The sequence below is a fragment of the Parasteatoda tepidariorum genome, chromosome 1 (genome assembly GCF_982258835.1).
Source record: "Parasteatoda tepidariorum strain Cologne lab strain chromosome 1, Ptep-v5.0, whole genome shotgun sequence".
NCBI lineage: Eukaryota > Metazoa > Arthropoda > Arachnida > Araneae > Theridiidae > Parasteatoda > Parasteatoda tepidariorum.
The window spans coordinates 23,103,687-23,127,804 of record NC_141755.1 but is presented as its reverse complement, the minus strand read 5'-3'; the positions used below and the strand labels follow the sequence as shown (position 1 = coordinate 23,127,804).

The window sequence follows — 24,118 nt, the reverse complement described above, 5'->3', positions numbered from 1 at the left end:
TGTCTCAAAAACTTTTTAAGTGACTTGAATAATTTTTGCACGCAATTATAAAATTCTGTTATCCAAAGATATTTCCATGTGAATAATAACTTTTAGTACATATTTATTATTTTTTAGTATTTAATACTTGTCGAAAGAATTTTGAATTGTAAGGTGTACAATATTTTGCTTCATTTTAGAGAATGGAACTTTACATGACAAAATACATTCAGCAAAATCAGTCGAATAGTTACTGAGAAATTGAATTTCTCAGGAGCAACCGATTTCGCTCAAATTTTGTCTTGTGAAATAATGTTATTTAAAATAATGTAATAAATTATGTACCTTACTCATCAAAGCTTTTTTTTTGCTAATATTAAATTAAATAATAATAAATATCTATTAAAAATTATTTCATGCATGAAATTATCTTTTGATAATCGAATTTTATATTTGTTTGCAAAATTTTTTCAATTCGCTTAAAAATTTCTCGAGATACCGTGAAATATGCAAAAAGTAAAACTAACATGAAGAGGTCTAAACATTGAACCACTCTCCTGAGGAAACTACTCTGACCCCTATTATACAGATTGTGACTACCTCGGATATTTTGGTGGGCAGAAATCTGAATCCATCGAAAAAATGGTAGGTTAAAACTGTATTGTTATTATTTATTTGTAATAATATTGCAATCAAAATTATATATATGTGGATGTACAGGGATTCCGCGAACCTGGAAAGTCATGGATTTTAGTATTGAACAAAATTTGTCATGATTTTGACTATTTTTTTAAAAAAATCATGAAAAGTCATGGATTTAGGTTGCTGAAAAATCTAATTTTTAAAAGGAAATTTACTCCCTCCCCCCAATTTCATGGTGTTCCAAATATCTGAATTTGTAACAAAATCCCACTCAGAGTGATATTTGATTAAAGTATAAAATGTTTTTATCGTGTTCTTTAAAAATTATGGTGTTCTTTCAAAAAATGAAAGAAAAGACATATTTTCTAGACCAAATTATCTTTTAAACTTCTGTGATTTCAGAATATTTGTTATTATTTTTTATTTTTTTATTTTATCAATTTAAAATTCTAGCTGAAGCAAGCCAGTCATTGGCGAATTTTTTTATTCTGAAATGAGAAATCAGGAGTATTTCTTTCCTTTCCGATGAACAAGAAAAGTATCTTTAGAATGTAATTCTGCAGAAGAAAAAAGTTATTTGCTTCTCTATTTTTTTCAGTTATTTTATTGCTTCAACTCTTTCTTTACTCTGTTTTTTAAATTTAAAATCTATAAATATGAAGATGCAGAGTATAACAGTTTTAATTTTACCTATCATTTCAATTAATGTTATTATAATGCTTATTTAAATTTATTGTTGTGTTATTGTCGGAGAAAATAGTAACTTCGTTAAGTCATAAAAAATTCTTGGAATAAGTCATGAATTTAAAAATCTAAATTGTAGCAGATACCCTTAATGTAACTAATTATAAACTTAAGTTTATAAAATGTCAATTTAAAAAATCTGATTTAAATGGATAAGACCTGATTTAAATTAAGTAAATTGGATTTTTTTGATCTTGCAAAGTAAATAAAATAAATCACATACTCCATTACCTCTCTTAGGTACTGTAGCACTACAGTATCTATATTAGTATGATAAAAGTAGCATTCATTACCACAATTGAGTATCACTTTCATCTTATAATAGTGTAGCAATTTTTTACAATCCTTTTAAATGGAATAGTATCATTCATTAAAAAAATTCCATGAAGCTAATTGATACTTTGTTACTAACTTAAAAATAAAGAGGAACTATTTGGAGATAACTCATGTGGCCTATAATTTCCTTTTCATGATATAATTATTACAATTACTATCTTTTCTGTACAATATTTTTAATTTATGAATAATTGTTTAAAAACTTTTTAAGATTTCCTAACTTAAACAAAAATTCCATCCCAATTTCTCTTATATATTTTTTTAAATTCAAGTATACGTTATTTGTAAATTTAGGTTAGAAATAATGTTCCGGATTAAAATTCTTTTTTAATTTTAATGTATTTTTTATATTATTTTAAGACAATTTTTTGAAGTTGGCCGTGATTTGCTAGCTGTCTTTAATTAGCAACTAGTAGGGTATATAGCTGTTTGCAGGACCCCTGTTGCTATTGACAGTAGTGATTTAAATGTTTCATTATCAAACTAACAGTAACGTTTTCTTTCTTTTTTGCAACCTCATCTTTGATTTAAATGTGAAATTTCTCTCTATATAAATATGTACACAATGCTGTTGTGTTATATCATAAATTTAATTAAAGCTATTTATAAAAATGAGTTTAAATTTATAATTCTTAAAAATATATTAAACAAAAGTAAGATATTCTGTATTAAAAACAAACATTTTTAAGAAAACAGCTTATCAAAATGTTTTGATTACTTGGACGAAATTCTGGCTCATTATCTGCTGTGCCTTTCCCTCAAAAGAGTCCATTGTGACTTTTTCAAAAAAAAATCTCTCCAAAACCTGTACAATGAGCGCGCGTAAAAGATTTTCGAGTAACATTTACAATACAATTTTATCGAATAAGTATTTATTCGTTGCCAACATTAATTCTTCGTTTTCTCTTTTCACACATAAAACTGAATATTATGACCCTTTTACACTGTGGCTAGTTCATCTTTGTTCTTTTCAACTCCCTTGCTTAATTTCTCTTTCGCCTCATTTTTAGTCTCTTGTGGGACTAACGGGTTGTAAATTCCTTTCATCAGTTTGATTACCATGTGTTGCAAGTTGAAGGGCGTCCTAAAGAATGATCGCAAATGAACACTTACATTCAACCAATAACATTGTTGATAATCTATAGCATTGAAAGGAAGAATTTGTGTGTTTCTTTTATATTCAAGTACCGTTTTTGCCTTGGTCCTGGAATTTTATCAGCGGGTTGGTACAGGGAGCAATTTTAGGCCACGAACTTAAGAGTTGTTCAAATATTTTAGTTTATCCATTCAAAAGGAATGTGTTAAAAAAAAATTCTCATAGGTTTAGGTTTTGTATTGTCGTAATTGAAACTGCAGCCCATACTTTTTTCTTCCAATATTATTCAACCAAGACAAGTAGGCTGGTGGCGGGAAAGCATAGTGCGGAGGAGTTAACTTTTTCACAATTGGAGAAAGTTAAAACATAGAATATAAACCAATTTTTTTTTTTTTGGCGAGTGAATTGATAAAACAAAAATTTTAAATTGCGGTAATAAGAATAGATAGAAAATGCACATTTGGGAGGGGAAAAAATTCACTTGGAATGTAAAAAGACGGCAATAAAACATAAAATGAGTGGTATATTCATTTTCCTTGTTTGTCTTTTGCTTCGATTTATTGGACCTTCTCCTGAATCGCTGGAATAAACACTACCAGTGCGCTTAACTCTCTCTTAGTATTCGCCAATTCGAGATGGGTGAGCCTATGGCTGGCAAACATAACATTAGTTATGTTTGCCAGCTGATTGCTTTCTTTAATCAAAAGTAAATTTTACTGCGAGTTTATTGCACGTTCCTTAATAATTATCTCTCTTTCCTTCTTCATGTTTTCATTCACAACTAAATCAATGTGGTTGGCATATGAGGGCTACATCCCCAAATGAGTATTTTGAAAGATATCTGAAACCTTGCGTACGTCAATAATAAAAATTAACGGTAAGTGAGATTAAAATATAATAAGTTATGTGCTAATTTATTGGGAAAATTACTTTGTTGCTGTAAACTGCAACTATCACGAGTTCTCTGTGGTCAATAGCATACTTTTCGGTGCCGAACAATACTGATTATAGTTAAACTTTATTTTGGTGAGTTGAAGTTCTAAAAGCATGTATTTCTTAATCTAATAAAATGTTATTAAATAAGTATAAAAGAATTTTTAGCGGTCTCAGTATATGTATTTTACTTTCGTGCTTGATTACGCAGAGTTAATAACGATCTGATAATTATTTACGATTTTTTTTCTGCTTCTTAAGTTACCGATACTTTGAAATTTTATTTTAATTGAAAAATTGCCCCGTTGTAAAAATAAGTGGGCTATTTTTATGATGGTTATAATTCGAATTCTATTTATGATTTTAAATTTATTTTTTTGTGATTTATAAATTCAAAAGAGAAGTACTGAAAACAAAGCTTTACTCTCCCATAGTCAGAATTTTTGAAAGTAATTAAATAATATTTCATTCTGTATTTTTATTTTTCAAAGAACGGATGCATAAAAGTCTTAAAAATTTAATTTTTTTAAAAAAAATTGTTAAGAACAGTTTTGTTTTTCAGCCACCATGAACATCACCAAAACAGTCAGTCGCTGTTATCCATTGATTATTATAAGGACATATTGAGTTGTTAAAAAATCACCCTGTGTTATTGGAAACAATTGACCAATAAATTCTCCAGCATTTGAAAATGCAACAAATTGCATTTTGAGCAGCCGCATAAGATGCATTTCATTCCAACTACCTCCCACCTGCCTCGCTTAATTTCTGCGTCTCTTTGTTTTTGGAGGTTTTCGGGGTTGATGGGTCGCGAATTCCTTTCATCATATTGATCACCTTGTACTGCAAGTTGAAGAGCCTGTTAAAGAACCATCTCAGTTGAATACTCGAAACTCAATCAATTTGTACGACTTGGAATTTTAAAAAAATTTTTATACTCCTAATGCGATTTAGAACAAAATTATTTAAGTTGGTAATCCTTTCTCTTTTTTTTTTAAATTCAAATGTTGCCCTTGGTTAGTAACTCAAAACTCCTTAATAACTTTTAAATATCTTGCATTTTGATGACTTGGTAAAATGTGACATATTTCGGATTAATTAATTAAATGTATTACAGTTAGATATAAGTTAAGCTTTCGCCATTAGCGTGTGAAGAGTCATAGAAGAAGGAGGTACGTTAGTTTCTGTCTTGATTTTCAAATATATTAAAATCTTTTGAGTTCGAAAACTATATGTAACTAAAAACCGCATTAAATAAAGTTCTATAAAAAAGCAACATGGAAATTTAAAAAAATATTTTTAACAATCAAATGCGAAAATTTGAAAACTGGTATAGCTATTCTAGGGAATATCTTATCCGCCATACCAATTATGTTATGCTATCTCGATCCTAAAACCAACTATGCAATTAATACACTTTAAATTAATGATTTAAAAAAAAAAACTTAGAGTTGCATGATACGTATCCATATAGTGAAACGAAAATTTTCGATCCATTTTTAATTTAGCACGTTTTCTTTCATTATATTTTATTTATTTTTTGCGTGTTTCTTAGCCTATTATATCTTCCATTCATCCGTCGTATCTTAGATTTTATTTTCTGTTAGTTTTTCTTGCAGATAAAAAATAATTGTGCATGTTCGATATTCAAATTACATCAGTTAGCTGCTATTTCCTGTAGGTGTCATTTTAAGAGTAAAAGTTAATCTAAAAATATTCAATCGCAATACATTATAAAAATAAAAAAAAACTGCGTTCTGGTTGATTTATTATAAAACGAAAAATTGTTTAATGGGTCTTAATGTCTTACAAAATAGGACATATTCAAATTGTATTTTATAATATATGCTAAACAGTAAACTCCCTATCATCCGTGGTCCTGTCTTGGGACAAAAAATGACTTGTACACGAAGCTAAGATGAACGCATTATTTGAATTTTGTTAGTATTTTGTCCGTAAGAGATTCTTTTGCAAGACTCTGTTTCACGATATTTTTTCTATTCCTCGATATTTTGTCTAAACGAGATTAGGTTCCATAATATTCTTTTTCTCAACGAGTTTCTGTTCCACGATATTTTGTCTGAACTTGATTGTGTGCCAAGATATTTCATCTAGATTAGATTTTGTTCTATGATATTTTGTGTAGACAAAATTTTATGTTATGATATTTTGTCCCGACGAGATTCAGCCCTGAAATATTCTGACCAAATATCCACTGTATTTCTTTTATATTTGTGCTGCGTTCTAAATATTTTCTCGATCAGTATGAGAAATTCCCTCGATTTTTCTTCTCTATTCTGGGGATAATCCAGTTTTAAAATAGATAGTCTCTTCTACTGGTTATGGTAAACCGGAATAACATATTTATGGAAACAATATTATGTATGATTAACTCTAATTTAAAAGTTTATTTGTTTGAAAAACACTTTAAAGTCCTTTTTAGTTTCCAATTTTTATTTACATACATTTTATTTTTATTGTAAATAAAATTACAAGCATGGTCTCATCTTTAAATAATACTTTAGAATTTTAAAAAAAAGCGTTAAAAGTGACAAAATGATGAATACAGTATTTCTTATTATCAGCATTATATTTAAATTTATATCGGCAAGATATTGGTACAATACATTAAATATTTAACATAAAATTTATTTAATTACAAAACTTGACTAAAATGAAATTCCAGTAATCGAGTTGTTTAACGATTTATGTTTTAATTTTTAAAGGTAGAGAAGCGCAGATATAAGAAAAGAGACAATTTATTTAATTTTGTATATTCAAGCAGTAATTATTTCACCCATTTTTAAATTTACTTTTTAACATTTTATGAATTGTTTTCAGTGATACTTTATTAACTTTCAAAAAAACTGTGTTTACAGCAAGTCAAAAAGTTTAATATTTCAAAAATTTATTTCTGGAAGGCGCCGAACTTTTTCTTTGAATTTTTGAGATGGGTTAATTACGTGAGATATATGCCGCAACAAATATTCTGTTTGAAAGCGATTTGTTTTTCCTTACATTCATCTTATTATTATTATTTTTTTAAATTTTAAATATGTTATTTGCATATATATATATAATGATTGCCCTTTAGCCACTCTTTCTTGCAAAAAAATCTATTTCTATTACTTTTCACGCAATTTTAGGAATTTTATTGCTCTATTTTCTATTATCCTAATCTAGTAGCAAGATATTGCTTAATTTTTTCATACCAACTAGCTGATTTGGTTTCTTTTTGGCTATCATCTTCATCCAGAATTTCTACAATTTCAACGAAATCTTTTCCATCATCACTAGTAAAGAGTACTTTGCCCTCAGCTTTTTCTACAGTCTTGTCATCATCGTCATCTTCATTTTTCTCTGTTACTTCATCATCATCATCTTCTTCATCACTTTCTTCTGAATCTTCGTCTATATCTATTTCTTCATCTTTATCCGTTTCTTCTTCTTCACTCTCTTCAGTTTCAATACCAGACTTTTCTTCACTTTCTTTCGTTTCTTCATCTCCTATTTCTTCTGCATATTCTACTTCACTATCATTTATTATATCTTCATCCACATCATCTTTTGCTTCTTTGATTTCATCGTCACTTACTTCATTCTCCTCGGGCAAACTGTCGATGCCAACTGATGAATAGTCTAAAATAGTAATTGATAGTTAAATTAAACAATATGTAGAGTATTCCATAAAAACTACACTTAATATGCATTTTATCCTTATCGGAAATAAAAACAAAAAGGTATCCATATTGGGGGTCGTAAATGAATATTTTATTATATATTAAAAAATGCTATCGTCATTTGAAAAATCGCAGTATAGGAGGTAACAGATAACAAGACATGTTTGATTGTTTCAAGAAACGGACAGAGGTTGATTGACGATTGTTAAAAACGCAACCTCCAATTAAACCTGTCTTATTATTTGTTACATTTTCCTTTTTTTCTTTTACTGTAATTTGTGAAATTTCGATATGGTTTTTGCTTTTTCCTCTCTTGAATATTAATTTGAGACTCCCAGTTTTTTATTTTTTTTATCTTGGATAAGAATTTTAAAAATACATATAAAGTACAGTCTTATCGGTACACTATATATGTATTATGAGGATGAAAATATAGTATATGCATAACAATGAACAAACAGAAAGTGTCGTTTCAATGTGGAGAAATAGCTATAAAAATACGTGATATGTACTTATTTTTTATTGACTGATTTTTTTGCAAAAATGAGTTTGTATTTTAATCAACGTTCTTAAACAAAAGTCCTTGAAAATTGTTTATAACAGGAAATGTGTGGGCCATTTAAATGTTATATAAAATGGATGAGAGATTTTTGATTTGCTGACATGGTGGTTGAAGTGGTATGAGAAATGCTTACGCAAAACACTGAAATCACCTTTATATTTTTTTTAAATCAAAAAATAAATGTAATAACAATTTAAAAAAATCAATTGAAGAAAATTTTCAAATTTGGATTAAAAATGAAATTTAGGGTAAGAAAAAATCTTCTTCAAAATTTTATTAAATAAATTTTTTAATGCAACTTTTGTTTTATGTTAAGTTATATCTTTTACTTGACTCCTGAAATTCTCAAAGTTAGATTACTACTTTAAAAGTCAAAATTGAAGCAAAGGCGGAGGTAGCGTGTTACAGTATGGTCAGATTTTTGCCGAGAAGATATATGCTTATCTTAGCTGAGGAGAAATAGGACTGTCCGAAAGTGCATGCTTCGAACAACCGATATTCTAATTTTATGACTATCAATGTTCAACTCCTTAGCCTTGTAATTTTGAACCCGACCAAGAAGATAAGGGAACTTCCTGAATCCAGTAGTCTTTTGATAGGAGTTTTTGTTGGAACTAACTCGCATTTGCTTTAGATGAGGAGGAAAACCTCCCACGGTTAGCCTGACTGCAAGAGGATTCTGAACCATGTTCCGTCTACCACTGAAGTTATTTTACGTCGTCACTGTGGTCGATGCGATCCGGGAGCTGAGTTCGTTTCAACCAGCCACTCCTGGGATTCGAACCTAGTTATAAACAATGGGAGGTAAACGCTGTATCCCCTGAGCCACCACGACTCTTACAATTAAGAATAGAAATTCTGTAAAAAATGTAATTTTAGCTATACAATTTAAATTTCAAATGAATTGGTAAAGATATGTTCGAATAAATTAGGCCGACTGGAAATAGCTTTAAGATATAGCATTAAGAAATACGCTTTTGGAAGTTTTCTGAACATAATTAGTGGGATGAGAGAGGATGTGCAAAAATTCGAAATTTTCTTATTCGTAACAATTTTACACAACTTTTTAAGGTATTAAAGCAAATTTCAAGGAAGAAAAGAAAAAACGATTTACCCAAATTACCTTGAGAGGTCGATAACAAGTATTTAAGTTTTTTTTTTTTTTTTTTTTTTAAAGTATGAAATCAAGATCTTTGTTCACGCAGTTTTTCAGATCAATCATTGGAGTAGCTAGGCCATTTTTATGGAAGGGGGGGGGCACGCCCCTCTATCAGTTCTAAATTACTATATATTTACATAAAAACCAAGTAAAGATAAGATGTAAAACTATTATGAATTCTATAACTTACTTTTTTAACTGTTCCTAGCTCTGTTCATGCGTAGACAAAAAATATCCTTGGAAGTAAGTGCAAGGTAATATTGATTCAATTACTCTTATTATTGGTAAAAAATAATTATAGAAGATAGGTTTGATTATCAGTGGAGATGGAAAACGGTTTTAGTCCAAGTTGCTTTCTTAAATCGAAGGGCAATATAATGATAAGCCACAAAAATATGATTCTAAATTGCTCAGAAAAGAATTTTCATTGGAGAAAGGACATGTTGTTAGAGGGTTTTTTTTTTTTAATCATCTGTCTGGAAATAATTTTCAACAACAATTTGGTGTAAGAATGTCACCGTTGAAATAAGTATAACCACTATATTTTCCTAAACTCTTCAACATTTCCACAAAATTTTATTATTATGTAACACCGCTGAATGATCAAGTTCGAGTTTTGTTTAGATACTATATGCAATAAGAATTTAAATAATTAAAAGAATTCTTATGGCAAACCCTTTGAAAAACCTTATTCAGATAAGGAAAGAGCTCAATCATCAGTATTTATATTTTTTGCACACAATAACATAGTACTGGTGGAAAGCGCTAATTATTTACAAATGCGTAAGCATTAAGCTTATTAATTTAATATTCTTTGTAATAGTCAAATTTTATTTTAATTAAAGATATTACTTATTTGGACCATTTTTAAAACATTTAGCGTAATTTCTAAAAAATATTAAAAATAACTCCTATAGTTTTTTTTTGTTAAGCCTACTACGAAAGTTTTGGCAAATGGAGAAAAGCGATAATTCGGGCTCTATAGTACTCAATTTTTACTCATATACCTCACTACGAAGATTTTATTTAATTTTGGTTAAGCATCTGAAACAGATTAACTTTAATGCCAACAGATGGCGCTCAGACTGAATGTATATTATGAATATTAATGTTTTTATTTTGTTTCAATTTGATTTTTATAGCTTCGATGAAAGAAGATCGTTTTTCTGTAATGTCCGTCCTCTCATTAAATTTGTTATATTATTAGAGTTCGTTTTCTTTTGAACACAAGCGAAGCAGATTTGCAGTATCGAAGTCTGGTAAATAGATAAGATCCAGGTAGGAAAGAATATTTGAACTATTTCTATTCTATTTCTTCAGCATCCAGCTGATAAAGATGATTCTGATTTTTTTTCTTAGTGCAACGAATTGGTAAATTTAAAAAAAAAATGTCCTTCATACTTATGTAGTAACTTACATACTTTGTACATAATTGAAAGAACTTTGTTTTTCATTCAAACAAAAATTGCATATGCTTTTGATTCTGCCTCTACATCCTTCAAGAAGGAACATTTAATCAAAAAAGCTATGCAGCCACCATCTTGTTTTTTACTGTATTGGAAAATTAATTTTTGCAGTTCACTGATTATATAAGAGGGTTTTTTTCAAAATTTTAATTCGTCACATTGTCTTGATGTCAGAAATTTTCCGATTCAGTGGTTTAACTACTTATCGAGCTGTAATTATTCTGTTTATAATAAGAGAATAACAAAACGTTCTGTTTTACTTCTTAGTTTCAGTTTTGATTTTGTTTTAAAATTATGAACTTCTTTTGACAAATTGGTGGAAATAATTTTCATTGTAAAATTTACCTGAGTTAAAATCATCCATATCAACCTCACTGTCTTCCGGCTCTAAAGGCTTTGCAGAAGTATTTCCAGAAAGGAAAGAGCCCGCAATCAAAACACCCATAGCTATGAGTATACATTTGGGTGGCATCATTACTATTTCGATGGACCCCTGAAATATATTTAAAAAGTATAAATACCGTCATATACAAGAGCATAAATGTACATTTTTATCCGCAATATAATAACGCAATGTTACTGATGTACAGAAGTTTTAACATGTAGTTAAACTTTAAAATATAGGTCTGAGGGGTCCCGCAGTGGACTGATCGTTAAGATACGGTTCCCAGCAGATCACCGAAGTCAAGTATCACTGGCTGCGGTAAGTGTGTGGGTGGGTGACCACTTGGATCAGTCTGCGTAGGGACCGAGGGTGTGCGTGCGGTATTGATCCTCGTTAAACTGTTCTACAGTAAAGTGCTCGACTTCGCATGCAGGTCGTCGGGCAACCGAAGCGGAGGTGCCATCCCCTCGGCAGAGGATCAAAATTGTGATGGCGTGTCTTCGGATCATCCTCAGGAATGTTTCCCAGACCGTCGCAAATAGCCCATTGTGCAGCTCTAGTGCGACGTAAATGAACTACAACAACAACAACAATAGGTCTGAGGGGAAAAAAACCCAAAATATGGTAAAATCTACCATATTTCTGGCACTACGGGAAGGCCAGAAAACTCGGTAATTCTTACCGAAGCAGATTTTTATAAACTGTGATAAAATTTGGTACTTTTATCATTCTTACTTAGAGCATGGCATAAAAACCATTTGTTCTGTTAAATTTACTTTAAAGTTATGCATTTTTTTACTAAATCCATTGGACAATTACATTCAATTTTTTTAAAAATATTAGTGCATTCAGAATTCCTCAAAACACCAAGAAAACATTTTATTATTTTTCGATGAGTACTAATTATTTAGTTATTTTTAAGCAAAAAACGTTTACTTTTGTTTTCGTCAAAAACGGGGAGTTAGCGATTATTCACGAGTTTACGTCGCCCGTGCGCGAATTGACAAAACATACCGTAGATTGCAAAGGGTTGGCGAAAATTTCTATTGGCGTTAAAGGAGCGTTCTCGCAAATTGCCAAACAGCTGTGTGCTTATGATTTCGTTTTGTTTTCGGTATCGCATAACATTCAACAAGATATGGGTGCGACATTTCAATTAAGTGGGTCTTCATTTGATTCTTCTGCATCAAATAAAATATAAAGAGTATTTTTTTGTTACAGCGCCGACATAATCGTTTGTATCTGTTGACTAAATTGTGTTTATTAGCGTTTTTTAAAAGGTCGTAATAGAACTAAGATAGAAAAATTACACATTATTACATATTCTATAGTTTCATAACTTTCATTTAATGTATTTCGAGTAGTGAAATTCTTTTCCTACTCATCCACTAATTCGAATTAATAATTTCACAATAACCTTTAATCCTTAATAATGAAATGAGTGTTATAATAAAGTTTGTTTACTTAAAAGATTAAAAACAATTTTTTTTATTGTTTATTATAGACTTAGTTTCCAATTCTATATTCATTAATTAAACTTAATGGTTCTGCTCGATAACCATTTAAAATTTTATAAATTTTTAAATTATTATTTTAATTTTTAAATTATTATTTTTTAAATTTTATACATTTTTAAAATTTTATTTAATTTTCTGTTATTTCTCCTGTAAATATTATACTTGCTTACTGGGCACTGTTGCAGCGTCACACAACCCCCTCATTCACTTGTAAAATCACATTACTCTTGCTGTAATGACCATCTTTGTCTCAGTTAATAATTCCCATTGTATTTACCATCTTTAAATTTGTTCCAACCAACCACTGTATTTATTATCATTGCAATTAGATGGACTTTATGTCAATCAGACATTACCTTATGGAACATCGCAAAATTACCTTATGTCTGTTGAACTGATCATCTTTACTTCTGTTCATGCTTTCCACTGTAATCATCATCATCGCATATGTCTCAACTTATTAGTGTAATTGCTATAATTGCTCACTGAGCAGTGTGGTTGCGTCGTACAACCCCTTCACTCACCTGTAAAAACCATATTTTGTCTATTGTACTGATCATCTTTACTTCTGTTCATAGTTGCCATTATATTTATCATCTTTCACTTGTAAAAACTACACTATGTTTGTTCAATGGATCATCTGCCTCCCACAGGAGGCGGGACGGGGTTAAGCCAAGCTTAATTTTCTGTTATTATGAAATTCTTTAAATATTTTTCGACGTAGAGATTATTTAGCAATAATGCGAAAAGCTGAAATTTATAAATGTATAATATTTATAAATGTTTAAGAGAATTTTTAGCAGCTATTTTGTACTAATTATTTTAATTAAAATGTTTATTATACGCAGTTTTATAATAATAATCGTAAAATTCATTGAACAATTGAGTATTACATTTTAAAATGCAAGTATAATTTAATAATTATTTCATTTTATAACTGCAAAACGGTAGATAAGTAACTTCGTTATAAAGTTTTACATGATACGAAAATATTATACGATTGCTTTATAATGAAAGAACAACAATTTAAGTTTTAAACTTTTTGTGGAAAAGAAAAAATTGAAAATTTCTCCTGTCATCGGTGTCAGCGATTAGAGAGTCTTTTATCGTATAAATATTAAGTCAGTATTGTTCCCTTTTAAATAAAAATGAATTTTGCTCCGAAAAAAAATTACTTGAATTTTGTCGATAGAAATTCCCTAATTATAGCAGCAAAAACTTTTAAATTTCTAATCAAACTTTCTTTCATTATAATTTTGTGTATATTATTAATAATATAAATGACTATTGAAAGGAATTAATTGAGAATGTCCAATTTTAATGAATCACTGTTTACGCAATCAGATTAATAATTTTTTTCATAATTTACAAATGGAGAAAAAGTCCTGACAGTTTAAAAGTGAAGAGAAAAATATAGTTGAGATTAAATTTATAAAGTAAGCACAACCCGAAGGAGATTGAAGTAATGTCATTAAAATCGAAATTTCAAAAGAAAAAAAAATCACGTTTTAGTGTACAGTGAGCAGTAAACAAAAATCTAAAACTAACTTTTGATCTAATGATCAGATGTTTACGTTCTAGGACTCAATCTTAATGGATCGAGAGAGTGAATTCAAATATGCCGCTTAACTATAGCAGACAATATATTTTAAGTTCGGAAATCAGACACTGAAACGAGCCTACTTTGAGAAATTTTTTTCCTGCGTATTCGGATTTTTGATCCCCAGTATATAGGGGTTGCCGCAATCTGGAAATATTATCCCAATAGTTTGGTCAGGAAAGCAATGCAATGTTAGGACCCCTTAGTGTTAACCTTACTTATTGCGCATTTCACCATATCTTGGGAACTTTCCAGTGAACTTTTAAGTGAATTGAAAATTTTTTGCACTCAATGTTTTAATGTTCATTTAATTTAGATTTTCCTTCATTCTCTACCACTATTGTAAGATATTTACTTTTCACCTAACTTGTAAAATTAAAAAGTTTAGAATTCTTTACAAAATCACTCAGGCGAAGTGATTGCCTTTTATTTAAATCTTATTTAGAAGGTGTTTTTCTTAAAGTATTTCATTTAAAGTTTTTATCATTTTAAGTTGAAATGAATGTCGCCCTGCTTTGCATAGTTCAAAAATTATTTCAAAGGAAACATAACTTAACATTAAACACTCAGGTCTTACAATTATAAATCAAAAAATCACTACATTTATTTATTAAAAAACACTCTTATGAACTGATAATAAATTGATCTAAGTCCTAAATGTGAGTTCTATAATATATAATTTATTTAAACTCAGTATATACATCTGACGTCTGTTGTCACCAATGGCTCAATTTTAAAATATAGTTTTTCTTTTATAAATTTTCGGATATTTTCATATGAAGGATAGTATTTAGTTAGAGAATTAAAAATTGTTGTTTAAAAAAGTTGTTAAAAATTATAATTATTATTAATACTTGACTACAGGAAGTTTTCAATTAAAGGTTGAAAATTTTTTAAATTATGTTATTTTTTTATTCTGTTATTTTTTTAATTATGTTTTTAATTACCTAATTAATATAACAGTATTTAGGAATCTATAAACTTATGCTACGTATGATCGTTGCAGAATAGCCTACACCCAATATATGTAAATAAAATATATTTTTAAAATTGTGCATTTTCTATTAATTGCATTTATTATTGTTATACTGAAAGAGTATCAAGGTATCTATGACCTCCATAATAAATGAAGTATTTACGGACTTTTATATACATTAAGGAATTGAGTCAATTTTTCACGAAGTTCAAGATCTCATCCCATTGAAAAAAAGTTATTAAATAAATATTTTTTACAATAAATGCTTCTAGTAATAAAACAAACGCGATATAAGTCATTGAAGAAAAATCCCTTCATTTGTACATTTTTTCCCTCTTGAAATTATTTCACATATTTCTTTTTTCACTAACGAATTTCCGATTACTTTAAAATTTTAAAAATATCGATTTTTTCATTTGCAAGAAATTTTTACTTTAAAGCGTGATAACATTTTTGAATACTCCAATTTTTTTTATAGTAAATAATATGTCTTTGTTAATTTCTAAAAAAAATGCTCATAAAAAAGTTTACATTATTCTTTTATCAAGATTGATTTAACAGAGAGAAAATCACTAAATTAAAACAGGTTGTACTCTATGTTTTCTTACAATAAAAGTTAAATAGAATTAATTCTTTAAAATAGCGTTCCAATAAAACATGGTATTAAAATGTTACGTTATTTTTTGTCATTGGTTCAATAATAAATTATTTTTATTTCCTCACAAACACAATTCTTGTAAAAAAAATTAAATCTGTTATATCAAAAAACTAGATCGTTTTATAAAATATAAATTATTGCTCTTAATAAAATATAAATACAGTTTATTTGTAACGTGACCCTAAGAATAAAAAGTTTATTTTCTTTTTTAATGCTCTACTAAAATGAATTAATGAGTTATTTTTATTCATCATGGCTAGTCGAGGAGGAGGAAAAAAATATCGAATTTCACTGCTTAGGTTAATGTAATTTCGTTCTCCCACCACATTTACGCGTAATCCATCGCCAATTTCACTTGCAATCGCCTAGTTTATAATCTACGGTATGTTTTGTCAATTCGCCGCCCGTGCCCATCTGCCTTTCGTGTAGAATCATTGTGCCGTGAATGCCATTACGTTTTGCTTTCGTTTCGTAATTAAATCCAACTTTTTAAATGGTAAATAACTATATGAGAATAAATATATGCATGGGATGCCTGCTATTACTTATTAAAATGAGGCACTTATTAAAAAATTACTTATTAAAAAAGGAATAAAAATTTAGAAATTTAAAAATAAAAATAATTTATAGCTATAGCGAAAATTCTATTTCTTCAAAGAATAATATTGAGAATAGATATGAGCATTAATGTGTGTTTAATGATTATTATTCAGATATTAAGTATTTAATTCAGTAAAAAAAAAAGAAGAAATAAACTGCATTAGTAAATATTTACTTTAAAACATATAAAAATAAAAACTTCAACTCTAGTAAAAAAGGCAAATCTAAATTTCATAGCCCCAATGTATAAAATTAGCACATTGATTATATAGTTGATGATAGATAGATATTATGGATAGATATACTGTAATAAAAATGAAATAAAAGGAAGTAAATCATTAATAAAAAGCTTAATCAAATATCTAGTAAAAGCAAATCTCCAAATATTTACTTCGAACTTACACTTATATCAGTGAACAAAGCACCTTTCACAACGAATTTCTACTTGGAACGTTAGGATTTATCAGATGCGTTGAAATAAAAAAGATATCAGCAGCTGAATCCGATGAATTGAAAATTCCTTAAAAATAAAAATTACAAAATAAAGATTAAACAACCATAACAGCAGAAATGAACGATAAAAAAATAAACAGAAAAAATGAAAATCTACTTAAATTTTCCTTAAATGTATTATTCGAATTAAATATATTAATAATATATTTCATATATATTGGATTTTTCGGAAAGTAATTTCGTTTTTTTCTTTTTTTTTGGGGGGGGGATGAAAGACAATTTTCGTATAATGAATAAATATTTTATTAAATTATTTATTGGCCATTCTGGTTCAATACCTTTTGCCATCTTTCTGGTAGTAGCATTATACCACGCTCATAAAAATTTTGATCTTTGCTGGCAAAAAACTGATCCAGGTAATTTTTGACCTCTTCATTTGAAGTAAAGGTTTTACAGTCCAAAACATTTTGTAGTGACCGGAACAAATAATAATCCGAAGGCGCCAGATCTGGAGAATATGGTGGGTGTGGCAGTGTATCCCATTCAAGCTGTAAAAGCTTTTGGCGAGTGACCAAACTCATATGAGGTCTCGCATTATCTTGGTGGAACACTATACCTTTTCTGTTGATTAATTCTAGTCTTTTCTGTGAAAGAGCGTCATTCAATTTGTCCAGCTGACGGCAGTAGTGTTGTGTTAAGTGCTGTGTTATCATGTAGAAACTCACAAAAACTATTCCTTTAAAATCCCACCAAAGATTCAGCATCACCTTTTTTTGATGCATATTGGCTTTCGAAATGCTTTGAGCCGGTTCACCTTTTTTTCTCCGCGATCTCTTGCGTTTGACATTGTTATAGACAACCCATTTTTCGTCCCCAGTAATGATGCGCTTCAAAAATGGATCATTTTCGTGACGTTTGAAAAGCAAATCACAGACGTCAACGCGACGACACAAATTTCTCTCCGTGTGAGAACATGGGGAATCCATATATCGAGCTTCGAAGTTAAACCCAGGACTTTCAATTGGTCATAAACTGTTGAATTCGATAAATTTAACCTCTCACCGATATCACGTGTTGTTATTCGCCGATTTGCATCAACTAATGCCTTTATCGTGTCTTTATCAACTTCAGCGGACCTTCCAGAACGTGGTGGTGTATCTTCGACATCAAAATTGCCGGATCGAAATTTCGCAGACCAATTCTGGCACTGGCGTACTGTCAACACATCTTCTCCATACACATCGATTAATTTCTTTCTGGCATAAACAGCATTTTTACCTTTTCTATAGAAAAAAAGTAAAATATGACGAAAATGCTGCTTATTGTTCTCCATATTTAAAAGGGCACCAGCCAAAAACTACTGCGTAGAATTAATTGAACTTTTTCACCCACAAGCCTTGCTATATCAGCTCTCAAAACATATAATGATAATGTGGCTTAAGTGTGAAGTTGGATTCGAAAAATACAATTAAATCCCCTGTTGGAAAAACGAAATTACTTTCCGAACAACCCGATATTATAAATTTATATTAAATATATTATTTGAATTTTATTATTACTGTACTTTATAAAATAATCTTAGAAGATAGTTACCAAAATCATACCATTTTCCTTATTCTAAATTTTAAAAGCTTCAAATCACTAATAATTACATTTAAAATTTTTTAATAATGAAATACAGGAACTTAGTTTTTTTTTTAATATTTGTGCAGTAATTACTAAGAGTTAATTGCATTCACAAAGTCTACAAGTTGTACAATTTAGGAAACCAGTTATACAACCAATAATATGGGGCATTTGTAATTAAGAGAATAAGAAGACCATTAGTAACCCAATGATAAAACAATTGTTTCATAGCAAAATAAGAAATGTGAAATAAAATTTTTGAACTGTTACAAGTATACAAAATTATAATAAATTGCAGATTGAACCTAACTATGTTGTTTTGTCGTCTGTCATTAAGGCAAAGGGGTGCGATCTTTGGCCAAGAATAAATAGATCATAACAGAATAGGTTGTTTAAAAATTTTACGTCGTATTTGATAATAAGAATATTGCTTTAGTTCTGCTAAATCCTGTTGATGTTTTTGCTTATCTTAACTGGTCTAGTCAATAGGATACACTAGCTCTATGAGCCCTTATACGCTCAGAAAAACGAGAAGGGGTCTTCATCTCAAATTCCAGACAGGAGAGGTGTGGAAATTAGAGAATAGTTTGTCTCAAGAAAGAACTCCCCTAGCCATTCGTCTTGACTCGTGGTGGTGACTATGATAACGAGATATAACTATTTCAAGTAAAGGTGTGGGGTCACGGTTTAGGACAGGTTTTGGCTTAGGTTAGCGAAAAGAGGAAATCGTTTTCTTTAGCCCCTAGAGTGAAGAGAAGCTACCCTTTCTGAAGTGAGCTATTCTTGTTACCGTAGCAGCAGACGGCCTCAGACTTTGTGGCGAGGGGAGTTCTTACAGAAGAGAAACTATTTTGTTTACTGTGTCCTTATACAGGATTAAGGGGGGGGGATGGTTTATGTCCATCAAAGTTGATTCTGGGAAAAAATTAATTTCAAGTTTTGATAATTTTCAGTAGCAAGCGTAAGAATGAAATTGTAAAAATATACTCAAATGTTAACCGTTTTGTCCACAAAATCCCCCCCTTCCCCAATGGATACTTCCTCACATGTATCACTGTCGTCTTCTTTCTGCCTCTCTTCTTTTCTTCTCATGAGACTGATTCAAAATCGGTGATTTTTCATAAAATTCTCGTGACTCCGTTTGCTCCAAAAAGTTTTTCAGGAACTGTAAATCTTGATATTTAACAGCCTTTATACGAACACTAGTGTTTAAATTTTTTTTTTTTTTTGGGGGGGGGGGGGACGCTTTCCCTCTGTGTTACCTGAGTTAATGGGTTATTAATAGTCCTTTCAATCCTGAAAAAAACTTGACAGATGGAACCGCTTTCTTTTTATTTATTTTTCGCACTGGGTTAAAGGAAGCAGTGTGTAGTTGGCGTAAAAATTCGTTTTGAAGAATATCTTAGAATCATCTTTACTCACCTTATTGCCTAGTACAAAATTTTCATTTTTCAGGGTAAAAACCGAATAAATGTTCCGTCTAATTTAAATATTCTAGCTGCTTACGCTAAGTTCTAGTTGCAACTACCAACGCATGCCAGTTTGGATATTTCATAATTATATAACCGTCGTTGAACAGCCGACCCAATTTTTGGTTTGCAACTACCACTGTTTAACTCAATAGCCTCGTAATTTTGAACCCAATCCTTCAGACAAGAGAACTCCTGGATCAAGTATTGGGAGAAATTTCCATTCTTGGAGGACTTTTTTTTATAAAACTAACTCGCCTTTGAGTTATATGGAGAGGAAAACCACGTATCCCGAATCACCGGATTGGGGGGCGAGTGTTTTATCTCGAGCCACCACGGCTGTGCAAGTTTGGATAGAAACCATTGTTCCCTAGTCAATTTCTCCAGTACAGCTAATTTTCATTGTGTAATAACTCTCGGAGAAACAAGATTTTCCACTTAACTTACAGTACTTATTGTGTAATCATTGTTACCAAAAAATTATATAAGTAGCTGAAGGACTGTATTTTATTATTAAAATATTTCAAATGTAATTGTTAATGATCGATGACTAATAAAAATTTAAAAAGTGGTACGATTTAAGCAAATCTTCTTTAAAGAACATACAAATGCATAACTTTCTTGAGGATGAAGATTTCTTTTATTGTTTTCTTTTTTTAAAAAAAAATTAATTAAAATATAATATAAAATATAAAAAATATAAAAATAATATAAAATATAAGAAATATAAAAATAATATAAAATAATATAAAATAAAAAAATAATAATATAAAATAAAAAATTAACGGTTCTAATAACAGAGTTCGATTAACTGTTAGTAATTTTTTTATCATTTAATTAAGAAATATTTAAAAAAAAAGTTCTAGTAACAGAATTCGATTAACTGCTGGTACTTTTTTTTTATCCTGAATCTAATAACACTATAAACGATGTCAAAAAAGTATTTAATGTATGGAATGCAGATTGCCCAAAACGATAAATGGATCACCCTAAACAACTTTTGATTTCATGATCGGATCTTTACGTTATCGACACAATTTTAATGATAAAAATTACGATTTGTTTAAAATTTGATTTCTCAGAAACTATTCAGCCGAGTTTGCTCACATTTTGCATTTGGCCATGTGATACAAAATATGAGCAAACATTCTTTAAAATGATGTAAAAATTTCATACTATTCAAAACGTTTTCGACTATTTTTAAATGAAATAATAAATATTTAGTCAAAGTTATTTTTTGCAATGGAATATTTTTGGGTTAAAGAATTTTATAATTTTGTGCAATAAGTTTTAAATCCGCTTAAAAAGATTTCGCGTTATGGTGAAATACTCAAAAAGTAAAATTAACATTAAGATGCCCAAACTTTGAACCGAACTCCTATCCGAACTATTGGGACCATATTTCCTAGATTTGAGGCTACCCTTTATGTTTTGGGGCTTAGAAATCCTGTCCGTCGAAAAGGAGGTATGTTTATATTCAGAGAAAGTACGTTTTTGTATCTGGTATCATAACTTAAAATATCTTCTGCATTAATTAATTAGCATATTTTATATTTCATTACCGTTATTGAATAGCCGACCTTACTGTGGATTTACGACTACTAATATTCAATTCCGTAGCCTTATAATTTTGAACTCAATCCAGAAGACAAGGAAACTCCTGAATCAAGTATTGGGATAAATTTGACTTTGTGGCGGACTCTTTGATGGGACTAACTCGGACTTGTGCTACATGGAAAGGAAAACCACGAAAACCTCATACGGTTAACCTGACGTCAAGGGAACTTTATCCCATGATCCGTCTACCACTGAGGATATTTTACGTTAGCACTGTGGTCGGTGCGAGCCGGGTAAGGAATTCGAATTGACCAGACATCGCTGGGATACGAACCCGTTGCACGTCATTGGAAGTAGCGTACTCCGTCTCCTGCCCTACCATGGATCTAAAATAATTAGCATATTTGAAATCACCAGCTCAACCCGTTTAGATTGAGTTCTAGAACATGAAGATCCTATAACTAGGTCAAAAGTTACCGTTTTTTTTTCGTGCATTGTACAATAACGTTTATAAAATTTCTTATAAATGTTTTTGTTAACTCCCTGACGTTGATGTATCTGCTATTCTGTTTTCACTGTTAAAAATCTTTGTTTTAAGGCTTTTTATGTCGAAAAACTTTCACGTATGAAATAAAAACACTGTTCATCTAACAAATTTACAAAAGCGCAAGGGATGTACGATAAAATCATTATTAAATTTTATTCTTCTATACTGCCTCCTAACTTAATGATGAATATCTTAATACACTTTTAATGTTGTTCTTCGTTTCACTTTCTGGATTCAAATTCCAATCTCCCGTGACACAATCCATTTTGACAGACCCTCTTTTATTAAAATAGCGTAATTTTCATTAAAAAAAATATTTCTCTAAAAAAATTTTCTTTTTCGAGTTTTGTTGCATTAACTTTTTTCTTTAGCATTGCTCATAAATAATTAACTTGTATTAAATATTTAATTTCATAAAAGTTCCGCAATGTTGTGATACCGCAATTGCATCACAAAAACATTTATAAGAGCTTAAAAAACGTTTTTAACGTGTTCTAAAAATATTTTTGAAACACAATTTAATTTATTAACATTTTTCCATCCACTCTTAACGATAATATTAAATAATACATAAACTTACTCAATGTTGAAAATGCCTGGCCTCGTTCGCTACGGTGAAAAATAACGTTTAAAACAAATAATTGACGTTAATTTGCGAATTGATTATTTATTCAGAACTGATAAAAAGTTAGAAAACCTTGTTGATCTTACACCGGATCTTAAATACGTATCTTCGAAAAACGAACCAATAAAAATCAGATCTTTAAAAAAACGGATATGTCACTTTAAACACGTATTAGCTGGGCGTAGCTGATATGGTTACATTTCAATGATGTATAAATCAGTTAAAAACACACCGTTATTTTTTATAAATTTCTGCAATTAAAAATTCATTAATAAAGGTTATACAACTTTTAAAAAAATAAACGCAAACAAAAATAGAAAATTACAGGCGCAAGAATTTTTTTTTCTATACTTATGATAGTGTTTGCCATATTAAATTTTTTTGGCATTCTTCTAAAAGAGCATTGTATACTTCTACCAAGATCTTTTAGAAGTCTATTATTCTTTTTAAAATATCTCTAGTTGTATTTTATGTAAGTTATACACGTAATTGATGTAAGACATTATTCAAGGTCTTTATTTATCCAGTCAACTATTTGTTTACTTTTGACAATAATAATAATGAGTATGTTTTTTTTTTACTTTAACCTATATGTGCATTAAAGCGAGGAAAATATGAAAAACTTGAAAAGTGTTACTTATTGCTATTTCTACAGGGGAAACACCCAATGTTTAAGTGCTTTAATTTCCTGTAAGCCGAGCTTGAAATAGTGGTAGAAAATACGATTTTTAGTAAAGAAATGTGCATTTAGAAAAAAAAATTGTTCAAAAATGCGCTAAAACATTTTAAAAATGCTGTAATAAAACTTGATTATTATTTTTTGAAACACAGGAACAATATTACAACAGAAATACAAAAGAGAATCAGTATAGTCAATAAATGTTTTTTATGGAATTCGAAAATACATAAAATCTAATGTAATTCATAGAAAAACAAAAGTTTCCTTATATAAAAATCTTTTACGATCAATTTTAACATATGCTTGTGAAACCTGGACCATAATCTGTGCGGATAAGGCTATGTTGGGTACCTTTGAGAGAAAGGTATTGAGAAGTATTTTTGGAGGAATTCAAAAAAATGGTGTGCAGCTAAGAAGAACAAATTTAGAACTTTACAACTCATAACCTCAATCTGAAATTATTAACTTCATTAAACGACAAAGAATAAAATGGACAGGCCACGTTATCGGAATGAATGAAGACCGTAACACAAAAAGTGTTTTCAATGCCAGATCAGTTGGCACACGAAAAAGAGGCAGGCTGAATTTGGATAGGGAGCCTAGAAGAAGACCTTTGATCTTACAAACTAAAAACTTGAAAACGCTTGCAGGAGAAAGGCTAGTCTGGAAAAAAAACTTTTTAAAAATGCCAAGGCCCACCCTTGACTGTCGAGCAATTGATGATGATTATTGCTTTCGAATTATGCCCAATTATTGCATTAAAATGATACATTTTAATATTTAGCAATTTTTATAGTGTATTTCATCATATTTCAGGTATGAAACAAAA

The 24,118-nt window shown here is 29.6% G+C and overlaps 1 protein-coding gene across 4 annotated transcripts; it reads right to left on the bottom strand.

The window, feature by feature from the left end:
• Nucleotides 1–2,556: 2,556 nt before the first annotated feature.
• On the bottom strand, nucleotides 2,557–22,712 carry LOC107452061 (uncharacterized). Of its 4 annotated transcripts, none has more exons than XM_043041536.3 (5): nucleotides 22,566–22,712; nucleotides 16,736–16,853; nucleotides 10,943–11,090; nucleotides 6,943–7,369; nucleotides 2,557–2,785 (listed from the first exon to the last, which is right to left on the bottom strand). In XM_043041536.3, exons 3-5 carry the CDS (start codon nucleotides 11,070–11,072, stop codon nucleotides 2,641–2,643), a joined length of 702 nt encoding a protein of 233 aa, XP_042897470.3. In that variant the 5' UTR covers nucleotides 11,073–11,090; nucleotides 16,736–16,853; nucleotides 22,566–22,712; the 3' UTR covers nucleotides 2,557–2,640. The 4 variants fall into 4 exon arrangements, with proteins under 4 accessions (XP_042897470.3, XP_087016449.1, XP_071036215.2 ...); XM_071180114.2 differs by lacking the exon at nucleotides 2,557–2,785 and adding an exon at nucleotides 4,426–4,589 and having other exon boundaries at nucleotides 22,566–22,695; XM_087160323.1 differs by lacking the exon at nucleotides 16,736–16,853 and having other exon boundaries at nucleotides 22,566–22,681.
• Between the last annotated feature and the right edge of the window lie 1,406 nt (nucleotides 22,713–24,118).